Here is a 19,973-nt window from a genome sequence, read left to right as displayed (position 1 = left end):
AGAACCTGGTGATAAATTCGAAATATGTCGGCAAAAATTCAAATATACACAGACGCACAGATTGCAGCTTCAAATTCCCCACAAGGCGCAGAGGCTATAGTCTACACCGCCTAAAATAGCCTAAGTTAGGTATGGGGAAAACTGCTCCTAGCTTTACAGGCTTTACCTTTACCAACTGTTTTGAGATAAATTAGACATAGTTAGTAGGCTACAGAACACATTCAGTCACAATATCAGCTTGTAGCCCTGTTGGATTTGTTACAATTTCAACTCTAGATCATTGGGTGAGTATTCTATTGCTCATCAGCTGTCCACTTAGGCTCAAGTTCATCAGAAAAAAAGCCTAATATTAATTCAGACTATTTAGGTAGCCTACTATCTGTTGGGTGTTGGCCAAGCATGTTGCTTAGGCTACATTTAAAGCCTAACGTTACACATAGGCCTACAGTATGGGCTTGGGTTCTAAAAAGTATATATTATAGCCTATTATTTTAAAATAGCAGTTGTCTTTCTTTTTCCAGCCATGGCATCACTTCGACGAAAGCAGATTCGTTCACATGCAGATGATGAAGAGTTTCTCTCAACAGTCCAAAGCTTGCATTTTGAAATTTGCAAACTGGTAGGCCTAAACAAAATCTTTCAAAGTACTTTAAAATATAGCATTATCCAGCTGAATTAGCCTACACTGCATATGGGAACAGTGAAATCTATCTAGCATTGTGTAGTTTGAAGTTGAAGTTGATTGTTTTATTCTTCTGTTGCACAGCAGATGGAAAACAGGGAACTTGGTGAAAGAAGCACACAGCTGGATCAGCAGGTAAAGTTCTTTAATGACTATATGGAAACAATAAATAGGCTACTGACATCTCTGATATCAGAAGTGTGTGTGTGTGTTTGTTTGTATTGAAGCCGTTAAGAAAGGCAAGAAGACCTGCGGACAGCCCCCATGAGAATATCAGTCGTCCCATGTTTCAGGTTGGTGTTCAGTAAGATCCAAGTCTCTCATGCACACAAACATCGAGCAGGTCGAGCATTGGGGGGTGGTGGTGGTGGTGTGTGTGTGTGTGTGTGTGTGTGTGTGTGTGTGTGTGGGGGGGGGGGGGGTTGGTTACAAGTTGTTCCAAATGGAAAGAGCGAGACCACTGGATTGAATAAAGCACCAACTTCTATATGACAAAGCCTTCACTGTTTTTTTTTTTAGTCTCCACAGTTTCGAACACAGACGAACCTGTTCCTGGCTTCAATAGGTGTAGAAGAATCTTCACAGGTATTAGTCACCATTAGTTTGCTTTTGACTTTTATTGCCTTGGGCGTAAAACAGAATGGAGGAAAGCCTTAATATTTTAATGTAATATGCTTGTAGAGGAGTGAAAATGTGAAATTTGACGCAGCATATTTCAGCTTCTGGTTTGGTTGTGTCTAATGGATGTTTCTCTGTTCTTGGCTGGCACCCAGCGTTTGCGGGACGCCCTGAGTCGCCTGCGCTGGAAACTGGTGCGCGATGATTCCGATGAGTCTTCGTCAGAAGAGGAAGATGAGGAAGAGGCGGAAGAGGAGGAGACGGTGGCAGTGGCGGTGGCGGAGGTGACCAGTCAGGAGACGGAAGTGGTAGGGGACCTACAGGAGGCGCCCAAAGATGCCGAAGCACAGCCGGGTAATGCACGCTGATATCACACAACATAAATTACAATGATCACAGAAAAGCACTACAAGCTGGTATTGCCTAGTATCATGCCCACTTGGCACTTATACACTGCTCAAAAAAATTAAGGGAACACTTACAGTTTTCCACAATTGTTAAAACACATTTTTTGAAACCTTCCACCGTTTTTCTCCATTCTCAAACTACATTCACAGAATGTCTGACAGTTCTTGCAAAATAAAACACTCGCCTCAAACGTTTTACTTGTGCTCAGAACCAAACAGTGTCAGAGTACCGATCCAGTGTCTGATTGAAGTGTTCCCTTAATTTTTTTCAGCAGTATATAACTTACAACATAGTATTTTAGCTTTCATCATTTGAGTATCTTATTTTTTCTTTACACAGGATCTGATCACGAGGCAGCAGCAGAGAAAAGTCAAAGGAAGTGAGTAATTTATAACCAACAGTTCATTAAACAGACTTTTTTATTTCATTGTCCACTACACTACAGAACGGAATAAAAAACTGTAAACCTGAACGGGCCTGTCTGAATAGCACAGTATTTCTCTTTCCCACAGGATCAACGGTTGCTTCGCTGCTTTGTGGGGATGTACCAGGGAATAGATAGGGGTCTGTAAGGACAGCAGTATCCCTTCTCTTCATTTTCCTCTACATATTCTTTACTTACATACTGTGTGTCACTATCTTCATACTTACTTAAATCTTGTGGATCCACTGGTAATGGCATCATTGATATTGGTGTTTTTAATCATCATTATCAAGGAATGACATTTTTTGCCATGTGCCGTTATTGTTCAATTCTTTGTCATCCCTAACAAATTAGGCCATCAGTCGTGACAGTGAGTCATATTCAATAAAGAACAGTGTTGCAGACACACAGATCAACTTGTATGCACCTCTAGCAGAAGACCTCTGTCTCTATGTACTCCCATCGCCTCCCATCGCATTACATTCTTAATCTTATTGACCCCAGCTTATGGAGAGGAGTCCTTTTGTCAGTCACACATTTTCATGTTCATTTTCCTGTTTCTATCCCTATCACTGAAAGGGAGGCCCCACAGCAGCACATGACAGTGCATGCATTTCCACAGGACATCACACCTTGATGGGGGGGAGGGACACGTCACAACAGGTAAGATTTACTATTCATCTCATCATCTCATATAATTCTACAAACATCTTTTGTGTTTCTGGAGAGACCAGAGGCTGCAAAATCAGACAATCAAGCAACAGTTATGCATACACTACATTAAATAAGATGTAGACTCAAGCTGTTGTTTTTTGTTATTATTGTTACAGACTGGGTGGACATAAAGACAGTTGGGAGGAGGATTAGGGCAGAAAAACTGCAGACTAAGGGAGGTACAGTACATGTCCATTACCCATAATGGTGTATTAATATGTCACGTTTTACCAAACTGAACTTCCCACGCCATGAATATATTGCAGCAGAGTGGAAATACAGAAATACAACTTTTAGCAAACGTACAAGTGTGTAGCATTATTTAAAATGTAAAAGTGTATACGTACAATGAAATTCAACATTTGACATCATAAATATTTAATTGAAACTGAGTGAATTAGTTAGGCACAGACTTATTTCTGCAGGGTCAGTTTTTTTTTTTTTTTCTTGCAGCAGTGAGCTGTCTAAGAGCTGATCTTTTGCTGGGAAAGGAAACAGAAGAGGGCACACATGTAGACTTCAAAGAACAACACAACCATAACTCACTCCATGCCATATTCACATGGTACAGATTGAGGGCTTGACATGTGTAGTGCATCATGTTGCCATGATGCACCATGACCAGATTTCTGTCCCTAATAATATAAATACATTTTATCATAATAAACCACCTGATAAATCACACCCATGTCAGTTTAATATTCATGCATTATAACCATGAATCTATAAAGGACCTAACAGTAAAAGAGTTGTAACAATCAGCCTGCAGGGAGTGCTGCTATCCCTGTTTATGGTCATGTATGTGCCAGGGGGGTTGCTGCAACACACTGCAGTAGATGTCGTTTGCACCCTGCAGTTGACTTGTTACCAGGAGGGACTTGTTGATTAATATTAAGGTTAGTACTGTAATAATGTGGAACATTGTTTTCTATTGAGTGTAGTGTACTGAACGCTGGAAAAGATTATAGTTTTAAATGTTTATTTGTTTGTTTTTATTTTGTCTTTTTTTTAATGTGAAATCATAAAGGTGTTAACCTTATGGTGCAGTCATTTTGGGACGCCTTTCGTTTTTAAGATGTTACTAATGATGCCTTAATTTTCAAACATTCATTAAAAACATCTTTGTTTTCATCCCCTAAGTCGTAATGAAAAACACTCTGTTCAGCTGCCTCTTATTGAAAAGGCGACCACAGCTCATTGTGAGAGAGTTATTTTATTCTGAATCCCACTGGTTCATAGTGAGATGGACCACCTTGAATAAGCAGCCGGTCAGTCAGGTGCTTTCCAAATGGAGTGCCATGTCTGACCAAGAATGACCTCTATAAGGTCACAACAAAAGTATCTTGAGAGGATTTGAGAAAAATTAGAGGCTTTAAACAACATAATTCTCCATCAACTGGAAAATAAAACTTCATATACATTTTCAAATGTGGCTATTTTTAGACCAACACAGAGTATGCACAAGTGCAGTGCATTACTGTGACACCCTACAGGGACTTGCCAACATGTTCATGTCAGGCAAGATGTAGCGAACACGTGTGCGCGGTTTCTCCGCAACCTCTAACCTCACCGTGGACCTTTTTAAAAAGCTCTAATTCAGAGCAGAAGCATCGTCTGCTCCTTGTTAAGCTCCTAATCTGTTTTCAATGTGGACAGTATATAAAAGGATCCCATGATCCTATTATTTACTTTTCTCGCAGAGTATTCAGCAGGCGGCCGCCGTGTTCTGCCTCCCCCGGGAGATCTGGCAAACACGAGAGAGTAAACCACGGCACGTTAATGAAGCCATTAGTCTGTGCTTTCCTCCGAACTGTAATAATTCCATAAAAAGGATCTGGCACCAGGTTGTGTTATTCTGGCATGCTGGCAGTCTCTCTGAGAACACCGAAACCTCACTAAATATTTTAATACATTACTTCAGCCATTATTCACTCAGCCATTTATTTAACTTTATACAGTACTTAACAGCTAGCATAGCCTTATTCACCAGATTAATCCTCCTGTGCATGAAAAATAATCAGAAAATTCCCTAGATCGACAGAAATGGGGGAAAATATACAAAACTAATTACATAAACCGTCAAAATATTTCATTCCATAATTGTAAGACAAAAAAATGAAAAAATCACTCCCGTTTATACAATGTGTGTGACAATTCAAGGTTTTACTCATATAAAAAGGTTGCCATCTTAAAAAAAATCACATGACATGGCAATGCACCTGATCCTGATATGCATGATCAAGGCTAATCTTACAAGACCTAATATTTACTGTGCTAACACAGTATACAAGTTATTAAAAATACATATAATTTGATAGAGTACTTAGTACAGAGTACATGGTACATAATTATTTTTTTACATTTTTCACATAGGGCCTAAGGTACATGTATTTTCATTTTGCATTCTATAATTGCCTCATTACTGTCAATGGCTATAGATACTCTAACCCTTCACCCCCAGCTACAAGAGACATGCTTTGTGTAAAGGATGTCAAGTTAGCCATTGTGTAAGTTCCATGGCTATGCATTTGTTTGCTAGTGTCATTTCAGTTGCTTATTTCTGTATTCACTTGCAATTGTAGTCAGTGTTTGCTGCTGCTATTGACCCCTGACCCCGATTGAGCCTCGACCTACAGAGTAGCCTATGCATACCACCTTTACTCTGGGCAGTGGATTGATTTGGTTATATGGATTTAAACTGGGTCTGGCCCAGGTCTGTTCCAGAGTCGTGTGTCATCCGTCATGTGCCTCTTCTGATTTACTTCCTCAGCTCCACTCTGTTCCGGAGCACTCCTTTCCAGAAGCCTTTGGTGAACTTCAGACCTCTTTAGCTGTCTCCAGCCCTACTCCGCCGCTGAGCTTCGGAGGTTAATGAGCCTTCGCCTTTCAGGAACCGTGAGACGCTCCGCTTCTGCTGGGGGAGCAGGAGAGTTTCCCCATGGGACGTTCCGGGAAGAATGCGCCACATAATTTTATCACTTCGTTATACGCTCTTAGATCTCTCATCTCTGAAATAGACATGGTTTCCCCCCCCTCAAAAACGCCTCTCCATCTGGGAAAAAGTTAGTTCCAGTACGTCTGGCTATGGTCTGTGCTCAAGAAGGCCTTGGAAAGAAAGAAAAAAAGTTCCTTTCTCTGACTCTTGAGTAGAGTGGGGAGAATAAGGGTTCTCAGATAGTCAGTTATTCATAGCCAGGGCAATTGAGAGTGTTTCTCAGTAAAAGACTTTGATCAGTTACATTACAGCGTTGGCCTATTACGTACAGTTGGCATTTCCAAAAAGGAATGTTTCCCTTCAAGTGTTGAGTTTAGGGATATAAAGAGAGTGTTACATATGCAGGCAGAGAAAGAGAGTGAGTGATAGAGAAAAAAAGAGAGAGGAAGACTCAGAACAGTACAATGGTGTTCAATGTTCATTGAAGCCTGTGGCAATCCTCTGTGTGTGTCCAAAAATTACGCAGATAAATCACACGGTGGAGACAGTGTGTGTATATTTCTCTGCGTGCCATGATGAAGATGGCCCTGTGGTTGGTGATAGCAGCTCACCAATCATTGTGTGGGAGAGATATTCTACAAAATACATCTTGCCTTTTTCGCTCTGTGGTAAAAGTGGAATTACAAGGCCTTCCCATTCACTTGGGGACTGGCACCATAATGAAAAACAAGACGGAGGAGCCAGGGATTCTTTCCACTGTGAGTCAGAGGGCCCTTTGACTTCCTCAGCACTTTTAATTGAAGCTGAAAAAAGGAAGGAGATGAGAAGGGTAAATGCCCAGTGATGGTAGACCTGGTGCCACAGGCAGTCGTTTTGAATGACCATGAATTATTTCTCTTTCTTTCTTTCTCTCTCTCTCTCTCTCTCTCTCTCTCTCTCTCTCTGTGTGTGGGATCATAGCAACACAATGGCAGACATACGCTTCCTCCCATTGCAAGCGTCATTTGCGGTCACCACAATGCACAAGTAAAAGGTCACTGCTCTCGTTTATGAAATCTGAGATGGTACCGCTTTATATGTGTCCACAGGCCACATCCGAAAGGACATTATCTCACAACTCGTGACTCTTCCCTGAGCTGCAAAGCTGTAGAAGCAGTGACACTGTCATCATTAACTGACTGTATCCCGGGACCCAGCAACAACTGTCTGGAAAGTCTATCAACAAGCATCTAACTGTCGTGTCTTGCATTCTTCTTATGTTTGCCACTTGTGACAGCGGACGTGCAAGGCACGGCCTGCAAGTCTGGGCGTTCTCTTGGCAAATGAATGGAGATGTTTGGGAAACGCTTGTTTGCAAACGCAAGGGGTGTGTTTGCTTTTTCGCGGAGCAGTCCGCGTGTGGGAAAGTGCCTGGTTATGGGAGAGCTCCGCCGCGGCCCTGGAATCTGACGGGGAGAAGATGCTTGTGGTTTGGTGGCTGATGTGTCTGAAATGTGCTGGCAGAGGCCCCACACCAGGCCTAATCAGAACCGTGCCACAACCTAAAGCTGAGGAGAGGAGGGGAGAACATCATTAAAATACTATCCAGAGCAATTACAGCCTGATTCAAAGCAGATGACTCAAATATGTTTCACGTTTTTCTGGGACTCTGCACACTCTTTCTCTCTCTCTCTCTCTCTCTCTCTGCCTCTCTCTCTCTCTCTCTCTCTCTCTCTCTCTGGCTGCACAGGCAGGATCCAGTGCAACACTGTCAGGATGATTATCTTGGTAGTGTTTTCATATTCTGGGTGAGATTGCAGGTTTATCAAGACGCGAGAGAGACAGGGTGAGTGATGTCACAGTTACCATGGTGACATGATACAGAGACAATGCCGGGTCTATCTGCACTTAATGTGCCGTAAGAAACCGTGGTTAGGAGACTGCCAGATGAGAAGTGTTAAAGTATGCAGAATGGAAGACCCATGGTAATAAGTATTGCCTTTCTGGCAAACACGGCATGTTCTGAGTTAGTGGATATTACGCCAAAAGGTGTAATGTTTGTGACATGTCCAATTGAATTGAACAGACAGCGATCATTTGGAAGTCCTCTTTAGCATTCACCATCCTTACTATATTCCAAAGAACAACAGCCCATAGTCATAAAAACAGCAATAAATGTTGAAAGCAGTGCGTTCAGCAGTTCAGATTCAAAGGACAAACAAAACGAAAGCTCAAGGGCATCCCATAATTTGAAGACCACACTAAATAAATAAAACCAAATTTGGTCAGCAGACGCCATGAGGTTTCCCAAATGCTTTGGGTAATGTATGTTATTAAGAGATTAGAGTTTTGGGGCATGTGAGGTAGTCAAACAGTATAGCTTCAAATTGGGTGTATTGTGCTATAACAGATCTTAGAAGACTATATAAAGATGGCATGTTTATGGCAGTTTACTTTATTACAAGATCCTTATGTTCTCTGCAGGGGTGTAGTGGTAAAATAAGAGGTAAACTATGAAATCTGTGATCACGGTAAGGTGGACTGTGCCATGTGGTATCAGATTTTTAAAAGAGCCATTCAGAACATGTTTGATGATGGTGGAGGTTATTGTCCAATGTTTATAATAATATCAGTGGTATTAAATGGTTCCTAGAGTGTTGATGAGCGTACATATTGTGAATGTGAATAATATGTTTAATGTTAAAAGTTGCAATTGGTAAACAAACTGTTATGAGAGGTGGATGAACTCTAATAAAAGGTGGATGAACTCTGAGGTAAATTTCTGAGGTGGATAAACTGTGTTTACTTGTGTCTAGCCTCCACTACATCCCTGGTTCTTTGCTATGGGACTTACAGGAATTACAGTGTGTTTGAATGAACCCATGCCCTGCGCATTAGTGAAGGAGAGTGTTTTGGAGATGAGAGTGGTGCTGTGATAAGGCAGCACAATGCCAGAGCTGTTTTCTGCCCACTGCAGCGACGGGACCACTCCATCAGCCCAGAGGAAGGAGTGGAGCCCTGGGGAGAGGTGCATAGCATCGCTGCTTCCCTCCGCGGGCGAAAAACCGCCGCAGATTTATGGTGTGACTACTTTGTTAGAAAAATTCTCTCTCTCATGGTTCCCTTTGCACCGCGGCCTGTTTTCCTTCTCCTGGTGTTTTAGTGTATCTTTCGTTTCTGTGCGATGGGAAAGGGGGACTTTGTGTGCCCTGAGAAAATTTGTCTGTAGCAGCATACACATGTGGCAGCAGATTTCCTGCTGGTGGCCACTTCAGTCGTTGATATTGTTTACATGAATAACAATTGTATACATTTTATGATGTAATGTATGTTTAGTAGTGATCAAAGGCACAACAGAATGTTATCAAATCGGCCTTATAAAATGCTTTATGTCTTGAGCTGAAGTCAAATGATGAGACAAGAGGTGGGGAATTTTGAGAAATTGGACTGAAAGAATTTTTATTTCTCTCTCTGTCACTATCCTGCCCTGGTTGGGAGTGAGTATGATAATATGAATGAAATTAATATGTAGATCTAATTCATGTCACCTGGCTTAGGAGCTGCTCCAGCTCCAAAAACGTGTTACATCAGGGTTTAAAGTCATGTCCAGATGTGGTCAAAGGTGTCACTAGAGGGCAGTGGTTAGCCTAAGCCCAGCTGATCGGCATCTGCACCGAGGCAAAATTCACCTCTTGACTGTAAGCAAACAATTTTTTTTCTTTCAGTGTAATTTTTCTTGTTCCACATAAATGCCATGAGTCCGCCATAGAGTTCTAATTCAGCCTTATAAGAGCAGTGGTGATTGGAAATGTAGTAAACCAGTCCATTTATTATGAGGTAATATTATGAGTCGCAAAGCACATGTGCTTGGCAGAGGTCCACACTGCATTTCATAAAAGGCTGGAGTCTTGAGAACCATCTCATTTCACACATGTGTAGTAATATAATTCACAGGCTTTAGTAGAGCGAATGTACTTCACCTAGAATCGCACTGTTTTCTTTGTTTTAAACACCACTTAGTTTTCATTTCTGCTTCTTTCGTTTGTCATCTCTGGCCTAAAGATCCTCTCACCACAATGCGTATTGATACGTACAGACAGAGTAACAGTACCTCAAAAGTATAGTATATATGGATGTACAGTATGACTGTATGGAAATAGCACTCACTAATGCACTAACTTGTCTTTCTCGTCCTCTACCTTGATTGTTTCCCTTGTTGGGAGTCGCTTTGGTTAAAAGGTGACAGCCAAATGTAATGTAATGTCATATGTTTTCTATACCACTTTGTGTGGTGGATAGCTGTTATTATGGGAGATAACTGTTATTTACTAAACTCTACCACATCCCACAAGTTATAGCTTTTGTGCTCCAAAACCTTTCTAAACTCAGGTTCATATGATCCTTTGGACAGGGCATACAACAGCAACTTTCCTGACTGTTAGTTTCTTCAGTGTGATTGAGTGTATACATGTTGTCAATGTAAAAGGAAAGAAATCCTCAAACTTGTTTGAGAAAGTTTACTCTTTCACTCCTATGGACCCCTCCTTCAACTTTTCTCTCTTTTTTCACTCATTCTTCCTTACTCTTACTCCCTTCTACACACTCTTTCGTTCTCTCCCTCTCTCTCTCTCTTTCTCTCGCCCCCAGCCCCCCACCCCTCGCCTCTTTGCTTCCCTCCCTCCCTCCCTCCCTCTCTCTAGCAGACTGTCTCCTTCCTAATGAGCTCCAGATGTTGAGGTTGACGGGGGTGAGCGGCTCGCTTGTCATCCATGGACCCATGTGTCCGTGAGGGGCTGGGGCTTGGCTGAGGTGGGGTGGGGTGGGGTTCTGGGCCTCGGGTCATCTGGAAGCACTTGAGGTCAGAGGATCCAGCCTGTGAAAGGTGAGATGGATGCCCAGCCAAAGAAATGTGCCAAAGAGACCTTTAGTCCTCCTCCTCCTCCTCCACATCCCTCCTTCCCATACTTGTCAACCATAGCTCAAAACTAACTTTACAGTCCAAATAGCTTTTTTTTTTAGATTGTTTTTATTTGATTTTTTTTTCTCCATCCTGGCATCAACCGACATGAACATTTACAAAAGTATGAGATGAAACGAAACATACGCGAGAAGAAAAGCGGCACGTCCAAAACGTTCTCCAAGTCTAGCGTCACTGTCTTCAGCGTCTTAAATGGGCGATGACAAATTAATCACTCGCAAAGCGTCGGCTTCCGTGACCGATCACCTAACTGACTGAAGGGCCGGTGACATGTTTGCGCCAAGGAACTCAGTGGGATCGAGGGCTGAGGAAACAGGCAGCAGCTCAGTGAAGCAGGGGGGCCCCCATCAGCAGGACCCTTCAGGCTTCAGCTCCCCCCAGGTCCTCTCTCTTTCTCCCCCTCGGACTGACTCAAGGGGCTGTGGGGGCCATAAAGGCCGGCCGCATAGCACAGAGAGTGGTGCACGGGATGGAGCCGGGTCAGGGCACCGTGGGGAGAGGCCACATGAAAGGACATTGCTGTTGGAAAAGACAACTGGAATTTTAATGTGAGAGGTTGAGTTTCAATGCAGGAAAAGGGGAAAAAATGTTTTAAAATGAGGCTCATTAAAGAAAACGTCAGTGTTTCCTATCCCCCCTCCCAACCTGTCCAGCCACCCCACCCCCCACAAGAGTTTCACTCTCTGTGATTGCCAAGCTCTGCTTTATTTACCTTACCAAGTCTGCCCATGACCCTAATGTTAACCCTTAACGCTAAGCCATAAGAATCAACTGAACTTTGGCACAAACACCCTCTAAAATTCCTCAAAAAGGCCTGAATACGCTACCGAAACTTGACAGTGAAAATATTCACCAGTAGAATTACAACGGAAAGTCCTGAGCTGAGCGGACTTGAGCGGCCATATAACCTCCACATGCTGTGGCTAACCCCTTAGCGTGGCAGGTCACTCCAGGTCACATGCAATCAGATGACCAAAAGGGGGGGGGGGGTTGTCAGGCATGTAAACAACCACCACATCAGCCATTCGGAGAGGCTGCTTGTGGCCACTTAGGGACCAAGAGGGATACTGAATCCAAGGCACACGTTGCTTTTACAGAGGAGGTGCAGCAGAGAGGAGAAATAAACACCTCCGTGTACTCCAGCTGGTCGGGGGAGTCAGGAGCCTCCAGCAGCGAGGAGTCCATCATGAGCAAATAACACATACTTCCTCCCCGCTTCCAAACTCCAGCTCCAGCCACAGGCTCTTCTAGCAGCCACATTCAGCAGCTGTTTGATGCTTCAGTCAGGCTGTTGTCCAGCCCATTGTTGTTGTTTCTGCGTAGTTGTTGGTTTTCTTCTTTTGTTATTTCTTATTGCTAAAAGGCAACCTTACCTGGCAACCTGTTATTTCTTATTGCTAAAAGGCAATCAACTTGGAATGGATAGAGTGCCAGTGGAATAATGAGTGTCTGAAGGTGTAGTCATCTTGTAACTGTCATGTCAACATGTGGCCATGCTTAAAAAACAACCAATTAAGAGGTACTGAACACTGCACCTATATTTATTCTAAAATAGTTTAAGCGCATATGATACTAGTGTTCATGCTGTTGCCTGCAACAGTGAGGACATCTGGAAGTATAAGCAGCACTAATAGGAGCTTGTGAAACCATCCAGTATTGGTGCTTAAACCACATCCTTTTATTGCAACGGAATATTACACATTTGGATATATACTCAGTTAATATACAAAAGGGAATATGACTTTAGGCCATTAACTAAAAAAAGAAAACTTTGGCTCCGATGATTAAAAAACGACAAACAGGAGCAAAGTCTAGTGTTCTCTCTGAGGCACTTTAACTAACCCCATCCAGGGTTTACATTCTCCCTCAGTCCCATGCTAAACTCCAAAGGCCAGAGGGCTCTACCAGTCAGCAGACTCCTTGTTGGAAGATGTCCAATGTCACTAGTCTCTGGAAGTCCATAGGCATCCTACAGACGACTGAAGAGCTTAGCAGGAAGATATCCGCACAGCCTCTTCATTATAAGAGGCTTATTATGGGATGAAGCATGTGAGCTTTGTGCTCGTTTCTTTTATGGTCTTTAAAATAGTATGGCAGATAACTTTTAACACTCAAGTGCACTGAAGTTCTGCTTTGTTTCCGTTTCGTGTTCTGTTACAAAACAAGGTCTGCAGTCCGGTTTAATATCCTACAGAGTATCCGTAGTCTTCTAAAGGTGGTACTGTTGTTTTTGGCTGAAGACCTAGAGCTTTTTCACTAGAGTGCAGAACAGAGGAGTCCTTTTTTAACAGAGTCAGAACTGTTGTCTTCAGTGGTGGAATTACAGGGACATTGTTATGAAGATGAACACCATGAGCTGATCTCTTTAGCCTGAGTGATGCTTGGTTTTGCATTGGGTAAAATGGTAAAATTGTTTTGAGTGCAATGGGTGCCCTTGTTATGGTGTCTTCTTGGCACAACAGGCTTTAAGATGGAATGCTTATTGGGGTGCCCCTAAGGACTGTAGTCTCAGTTGTCTAACTGAAACCATATGCTCCCAGTTGGAAGTGTGTGTGTGTGTGTGTGTGTGTGTGTTTTGGGGGTAGAGGGGGTGGAGGTGCTGTCCAGTCAGTTGACAGTGGGCACCTGGTTCAGGCTATACTCCTTTGCTTTTAGTCTCAAGTTGGCAATGCTGTTGGCCATGTTCATTCCCTGAGTTGAAGTCGTGTTGGCACATGTGGGAGGGTATGTGGCCATGGCACTGCATAAAGAAAATTACAGAAAATGAATTAGCAATCTACAAAAGAAAATCAACCACATTCAGAAGATGAAAATGTGGTAGGGCTAGTTTTTGTAAAGTCATTAAATTCTACCTGAATGATTATAAAATATTTTAAAGCAAACAACTGGTAAATCTGTGAACAAAGCGTATGCTGAGTGCTCTTGGATAAAAGACTAAAAATAATCATTCCATTATCAAATAAGCTATCCAGGTGCTCCAAGAAGGCTAAGGACAAAACATATTCTTCCTTGTCCTTACCTTTCTTGGAGTGCCTGGATTGTGCTTTATCAATGCTGGATTGTGCTTTATTTTATTTATCAGATAAAGCTTCCACTGTAGAACAATTCAGGATTTCCTGGTTATCAGGACAATTAGCTATTGCAATGGCATCAATCCAAAGCTGGGGACCCTGTGCTCCATGCACACTACACAGATGCTCCATTATGAGGTAAGTAAACATTTTAGAGCGCTCAGCATGAGCTATCCCCACAGCATATCTCAGTAGGAGTTGTTTTCATATTCTGAGTGCCTATTGAACCAGATGCTGGCAAAGCCCCTTAAGGTCTACCACACCAGATGCTGGAAAATTCACAGCATATACATTTGACTCTGGCAGCTTAAAATATTACAAAACTTAGAATTGCTATTTCCACGTCCATCATCCTTATGCAGATTGTATTAGGTCACATTTGCTGTGGGGAGACAACTTCAGTGCTGGACTGGAGTGTTGGGGTGTTAGATCAATACCTTTCCATGTAGAGATGTGTTGTCTCGCAAACTGAAATTTATGATATTTATGTTATAAGAGAGATCTATTTCAGGAATTGTAGGTTTGGGCAGCATAACTGCTTTAATATCTCACATACAGGAAAGGCAATTGGCAGCTTGTTATGAAATACTATCTCCCTTAGGAAACTGAAGTGCACTGCCCGTACACTAGGCTGTGATTATATCTGGTGAGGTAGGCAGTTGTGCCAAATTCTGATTAAAGACGTTGATGAAGCACCCCTAAAAGCAGCTTTAATCATCTGACTACCTGCTGTCCAACCCAACCCCATCATCTAATCAAAAAATAGAGAAATCACAAGCTTTATTTTACCAGTAAGTACTCCAATAGTGAATTAACTTATTTTGTCAGGGGATCAGTCAAAAACGGCAAATATAATTTACATGCACCTGGTCCAATGACCACTGCTCTTCATTAGTAGAGCAGCTTAAATCTATTTGAAGTCAACGGTTTACAGTGCAGACTTTGAAAATGGGAATAGTGCTGAGCCACTAAAGATTCTTAAGCGTTTTGTTGCAGAATAATCCTTAAAGGTTCCATTAATCATCATCTGATGGAGAAGTCTTTCAAGAACTCCTCTGGGAGCTATTTGGCAATTGGCTTTAGAGAACTTCTTTCCACTGGGAACCCTACATAAGTAAAATGAAACTCCTAAGCCAATTAATGATTTTTCATGTGGAAAATGATCTGTGCAAAGCTCCTAAATCTTTTAAACAGACCCTTTATCTGTTGAATGGTCCAGTAATCTTTTCCATTCTGGAGTATACGCATAAAGACAAATAGGTACCTGTAAGAGGACGATGACCCCCAGGACAGGTAGTCATTGGGTCTCGGGGCCGGGCGAGGCACCATTGGCTGCTCCACGGTTACATCGCTGGAGAACGACTTGAGAAGCGAAGAATTCTTACTGGCCAGCATGGCTCTCTCGTTTCGTCTGAACTTTGCCCGTCTGTTCTGGAACCACACCTGAGAGAGAGAGAAAGTCACAAATGAGCAAAATGGATCCCTCTCAGAGATTATAGATCCACCACTACACCTTTCTCAAGAGGTGAACAGCCTGCTACTCTTGCTGTTATATAATTATGAAATGATACAGGCAGCCTTGAGAACAAAAAGTAGAGTTATTATTATTGTTATTTCCAACAGGTCAGTAATGACTGGCCATGCTGTGTCCATTGGCATTACATCCAAACCAACTGCACAGGCACAAACAATCTATTATTCTATCTATTTATTCCGCATCAATACAAATATACAGAAATAAGGTCAGACAGGATGAGATGGGGCCTACCTGCACGCGGGCTTCGGTGAGGTTGACCCGCCGTGCCAGGTCCTCCCTGACAAAGGCGTCAGGGTAGTGGGTGCGCTCGAAGACGCGCTCCAGAGCCTGCAGCTGGCTGCTGTTGAAGGTGGTCCTGTTCCGGCGCTGCTTCCTCTTCTTCTTCTCGTCCGTGGTCAGACGCTCATCTGACGCGGAGGCAATGAGAGGCACATGGAGACATCATTCATAAATGTTTGTCAAGACGGGTATAATCCACATTAGCAAGGTGTTGTGCCTTGGATTAAGACAAGCATTTGTGCTGAGTGGTACATAACCACAGACTTCCTTCCATTCAGGACTAAATGTGTTCATTTCCATGGAGAGTTATTTTATCTGTAATGCCCAAATTAGATGTGTGTGTGTGTGAAAGAGAAAGAGCAAAATATCTAAGATCTATCTGAATGAAATGATTATTCCAATGTAATTTATGTGGCAAAGAATGTAGAAATGTATCAGAAATGCATCCACAGGACATTAACAATAGTAACAATAGGGCTAATGCATGAATGCATCTTGGCGATTGTCAACAATTTGGCAATTCACATATAAAACTTTTTTTTGTTGGTGTGCAGTACCTAAACTTAATACTTCAATTTTAGAAAGTATTAAATGGGGTATGATTGTCATAGTTGGCATCAGGCTGAAAACAATAACTTTAGAATTGGAGCGACCTCGGGAGCAGAAGTGCTCGTGGTCTACTCTAGGAGACTCGTGCTGATGTTGGTCTTTTCAAGCAATGCTCTGACAGTTTCGGCAAGCCTCGATTGTTTTATGAGTCTTTCCTGATCCCATCCACATTATAAGAGCAAGCATAACCTTGCAGTAATTAATGAGCATAGAGCCAAAAGAGACTTGGTACATGTGAAATCGTGACCACATGTACGATTTTCCCATGATGATCGTCCTCCCAAAAAACGGCAGGCTAATAATAATACATTGATATTAGCAAAACATGAACACTATAATTAATCAACTCATATTATACAGTTTGTTTTGTCAAAAGAAAGCGGCCTTTAGCAAATAAATATTGTTTTAAAATATAGACCTAGTGTATATTTATCAGATTTAAGGTTAATATGGAATTTAGTACGCAGGCTCTGATACAAGCCATTTGGCGGTATGTGTAATGTTGTAGATTCATCCAACTTCAGGCTATTTAATCTCACTTAGGGAAATGTGTAATTATATGTGTCATAATAATTATCAACACGTCTAAATAATTTAGGGCTTATCAAAGCATATTTCTGTAGGCCTATTTCGTAGGCCTATAGCCATGCATAGGCCTACTTTTTGTTTTGCCAAATTAAAAGCAAATCTAGGCCTATATTTCGCTTCAGTGAACAGAACACTGATATTTCTCAAGTTGGTAAAGTGCGCCCAACAAGCATCAAGTTATTACCAAATGTTGTAGTCTAATCCTTTCAAAAAGGTGCGCGTCAGGACGCAGGGGGAGGGCGGGGGGACACTCCGTGAGATTGGGTCCGCTCATTCCAACATTCTCACATCAATCAGCACCAAGATCAGCTCATAAAACTGGTGCGCGCACGAGGATAAACATATCTGTGACCAATCGATTCGCTCGGAAACACCCATGCAATAGGGGTAAATGCGCAAGAGAATACAAGATTTCACCTGAGTGTCATGCAGACCCTTAAAAGTAACCAGGCACATAATGACTAGCCTACAATGGCCATTTAGCAGTTTATGCAGCTTTAGTCAATACAATTTAGAGGATCACTTTTCTGTTGATGAGGTTGATGATGGCAATGACGTTTTACACAATCATAATCAACTCTATGGCACCCAAACTGGCTACTTATGTAAAAAAAAATAATAAAAAAAACAGATGATTTTAGGTAGAACAATGCATTGACATCCGTAATGTAACGTTTATTTTTTCCGTAGCCCTGAGGGAAATATGATAGAATAAATCAATAATGCTCATATTTCATTAAGACAGACAGTGAATCTGCAGGCATCATCATCACATTAATAATTCACACAGATAGCATGAACTGATTGGAGATTATAAAACGAATTGGGCTATTCTACAAAGTAGCCTAATCTACAACGCAACTGTCAAAATGAATCTATATTTATACCCCCAAGACAATTAATGTTTTTATATCAAGGAACGTTTTATTTTTTATTCAACCTCCGTGACCAGACAGGTGCCTAAACAATTCATGGGTTGAGAACAAATCTTAAGTTAATTATTCTACCACTCCCACGTGTGTTTAAGTCATTTGAGTCATGATAATTGCTAGCCTATGTTGTTGGCTGTCATGTATCTAGGCTGCAGCAACTGATGGATGGAAGGAATCGTCTCGTCTTCCTGGCCCTCAACAAGGTCTAGCCTAATTTCTGAGTTCGTAAAGCGTTAGGCCGATATAGCCTAGTTCGCATTAATTCATAGTAGGCCTATAGCCTACTTCTAGAGTTTGTGAAAATTTCCTCACTATCTGAATGAGTCGTCAGATAAGTTGCTGTATAAATTAAATAAAATTCTCAGTAGCCTATAGGCCTATTATAACTCATAAACATAATCCATTATGGGAACAATCTGTGGATTTTTTTCTAGACATTCGCAAAAATGTGCCATAGTTGATTCTCAAAGAGAATAGGCTAGGAAATGCATGTTAAGCCTATTTGTCACCTTTATGGCAAATAAATGCCATGGCATGACATTTAGTCTACGTTGAATAGACTACTGTTAGATATCAACTAAATAGGCTAATGTTGATATTATTATGTAGACTACAGTACTACAATGCCCTGTAGTTGACAATACAGGCGAATGCCTGCATGACATTCTCCAAACTCACTTTCTTGTTGTGCTGTGTCGCTGCCGCTTGTTAGACCGGGAGACTCCAGCATATTCCGACCCGACTCCCCCGTGTTGTCCTCCGTCTGAGTTCCAACCATCTCACGGGCTTCCTCTAGATCCAACAGGTGACTTACTGAAAAGTTTTTTTTAGCCTGCAAATGTTCCAGGTTAGCGGTGATCGGACTTTCGGTACGGCAGGGCAGCGTGGCTTGTCTGTCCATTACAGGCGCATAGCTAGAAGTCATGACGCAGACTAACCTTACAATATTATAACACCAACCAAACTGTATTTCAGTAAGAAGACATTTTCACTCTGAACAGGAAAAAAAGAATCCGAATGTAACTTCAGCAGCGACTTCTCAGCATCTTTAGTCCAGCTTGGCGCAGACGTCACAAGCAAGTTTTTGACATTTCAATTTTTGAAATTTCAACTTTTTTAAAAATGCTAAGGCACTACGCTTAACGTTCCTGGTTCAGGCATTCTGTTGTTGTTGCTTTAGTAGGAAAGACTGTATATGAACCAAATGCAGTCCTCGAAAACGACTCAATATGTGCGCGAGCCTCGCCCTTACGAGTTCGCAATTACGGAATGCTCTCGTGTGTTCATTGCGAGCAGTACTCGAGAGGGAGATGAGATGTTCGGCTGCGGAAGTGATGAAGTCCGGCAGAGGCGCGTGTAGCGAGAGAGGCCGAACCCTCTGGGCTCTCCTCGCGCCTGTACTGTTGAACACGCGCGAGCTATTGGGTCCCCTGGGAAAGTAATTGCGATGCATGAAACGCTCATTACGCGCCTAAGCTTTTGAGCCTCTCTCGTCGCTTTACAGCCAGGCGCCCCTTTCCATGCCCACAGAATCCCACCCTCACGCAACCCATCGCTAATAAAACACACTTTTTTATCCACACAAGTCATTCATCAGCAGTAGCCTATGGCAAGGGGTGGGGGTGACTTAATATTCTTTGTATGGGTAAACTACAGTAAGGTTAAGTGGTGAATTAGGGTTTGGATTACTGACTACAGACACAGCACCCACATAGCCAAACAATGTGGAAGTTCAAGGCTCAACCCTCACACAGGCTAATTTAAACAAACATTTTGAAGGAATTCCTTTTACATTTCAGTGTTTGTTTTCCATCTTTTCTTTTTAATTTCTTTCTTTTATTTTTTGTTTTAGTCCTGAGAGAAGCCACATGTCATTTGGCCTATACATAATACAGTGATTCCACTGTAGTTCTGACAGGAAATTTCTCACTGGGGTCCGACAGTTCGAGCAACACCCCCATTTCAATCTGCGAAAAGAACCCATTGATGTCATCAAAGGGCCGCAGATTGAAAACAGATGTGCCGGCCCTCTCCCGTCCTCTGCGTATTTTTAATTAAGGTCGGATTTGGTTGACTCTTGGTCATTACCTTCCTCTCATGTTCTGGCCGTTTTCTGCAAGAATATAAATCTTGACCAGAATCTATGTCGCCATGTGGCACTATAGCAGAAAGTTCCTACCCTCGACACAAATCTGCAGACTCAGCCTGAAAATGAAGTG

At 42.2% G+C, this 19,973-nt stretch overlaps 2 protein-coding genes across 8 annotated transcripts; one reads left to right on the top strand and one right to left on the bottom strand.

Annotated features, from left to right (window-relative positions):
* Positions 1–10: 10 nt before the first annotated feature.
* LOC121677626 (coiled-coil domain-containing protein 9-like) lies at positions 11–3,528 on the top strand. Of its 7 annotated transcripts, none has more exons than XR_006021054.1 (11): positions 11–129; positions 522–619; positions 770–817; positions 910–975; positions 1,202–1,267; positions 1,456–1,654; positions 2,048–2,087; positions 2,221–2,272; positions 2,712–2,795; positions 2,963–3,025; positions 3,300–3,528. XR_006021054.1 is itself a non-coding variant. In XM_042056482.1 (8 exons), the coding sequence occupies exons 2-8, from the start codon at positions 524–526 to the stop codon at positions 2,264–2,266; spliced, it is 564 nt and encodes a 187-aa protein (XP_041912416.1). In that variant the 5' UTR covers positions 26–284; positions 522–523; the 3' UTR covers positions 2,267–2,548. The 7 variants fall into 7 exon arrangements, 1 of the variants encoding a protein (XP_041912416.1); XR_006021052.1 differs by having other exon boundaries at positions 12–129; positions 767–817; XR_006021053.1 differs by having other exon boundaries at positions 23–284.
* Positions 3,529–12,394: 8,866 nt separating this feature from the next.
* On the bottom strand, positions 12,395–19,215 carry LOC121678492 (paired mesoderm homeobox protein 1-like). Its single transcript, XM_042058096.1, has 4 exons — positions 18,433–19,215; positions 15,578–15,753; positions 15,074–15,252; positions 12,395–13,478 (listed from the first exon to the last, which is right to left on the bottom strand). The coding sequence occupies exons 1-4, from the start codon at positions 18,677–18,679 to the stop codon at positions 13,346–13,348; spliced, it is 735 nt and encodes a 244-aa protein (XP_041914030.1). The 5' UTR covers positions 18,680–19,215; the 3' UTR covers positions 12,395–13,345.
* Between the last annotated feature and the right edge of the window lie 758 nt (positions 19,216–19,973).

Source organism: Alosa sapidissima, chromosome 12 (assembly GCF_018492685.1).
Source record: "Alosa sapidissima isolate fAloSap1 chromosome 12, fAloSap1.pri, whole genome shotgun sequence".
Classification (NCBI taxonomy): domain Eukaryota; kingdom Metazoa; phylum Chordata; class Actinopteri; order Clupeiformes; family Clupeidae; genus Alosa; species Alosa sapidissima.
The sequence above is the reverse complement of the archived record's forward strand: the minus strand, read 5'-3'. Positions and strand labels throughout refer to the sequence as shown.

Coding starts and splice junctions, on each gene's coding strand:
- LOC121678492 (XM_042058096.1), bottom strand. CDS start 18,679: ATGACTTCTAGCTATGCGCCTGTAATGGACAGACAAGCCACGCTGCCC. Junction 15,253..15,577: donor TCACCGAAGCCCGCGTGCAG/GTAGGCCCCATC, acceptor TCTCTCTCTCAG/GTGTGGTTCCAGAACAGACG. Junction 13,479..15,073: donor GGGTCATCGTCCTCTTACAG/GTACCTATTTGT, acceptor TTCTTTATGCAG/TGCCATGGCCACATACCCTC.
- LOC121677626 (XM_042056482.1), top strand. CDS start 524: ATGGCATCACTTCGACGAAAGCAGATTCGTTCACATGCAGATGATGAA. Junction 976..1,201: donor TCAGTCGTCCCATGTTTCAG/GTTGGTGTTCAG, acceptor TTTTTTTTTTAG/TCTCCACAGTTTCGAACACA. Junction 1,268..1,455: donor GTGTAGAAGAATCTTCACAG/GTATTAGTCACC, acceptor GCTGGCACCCAG/CGTTTGCGGGACGCCCTGAG.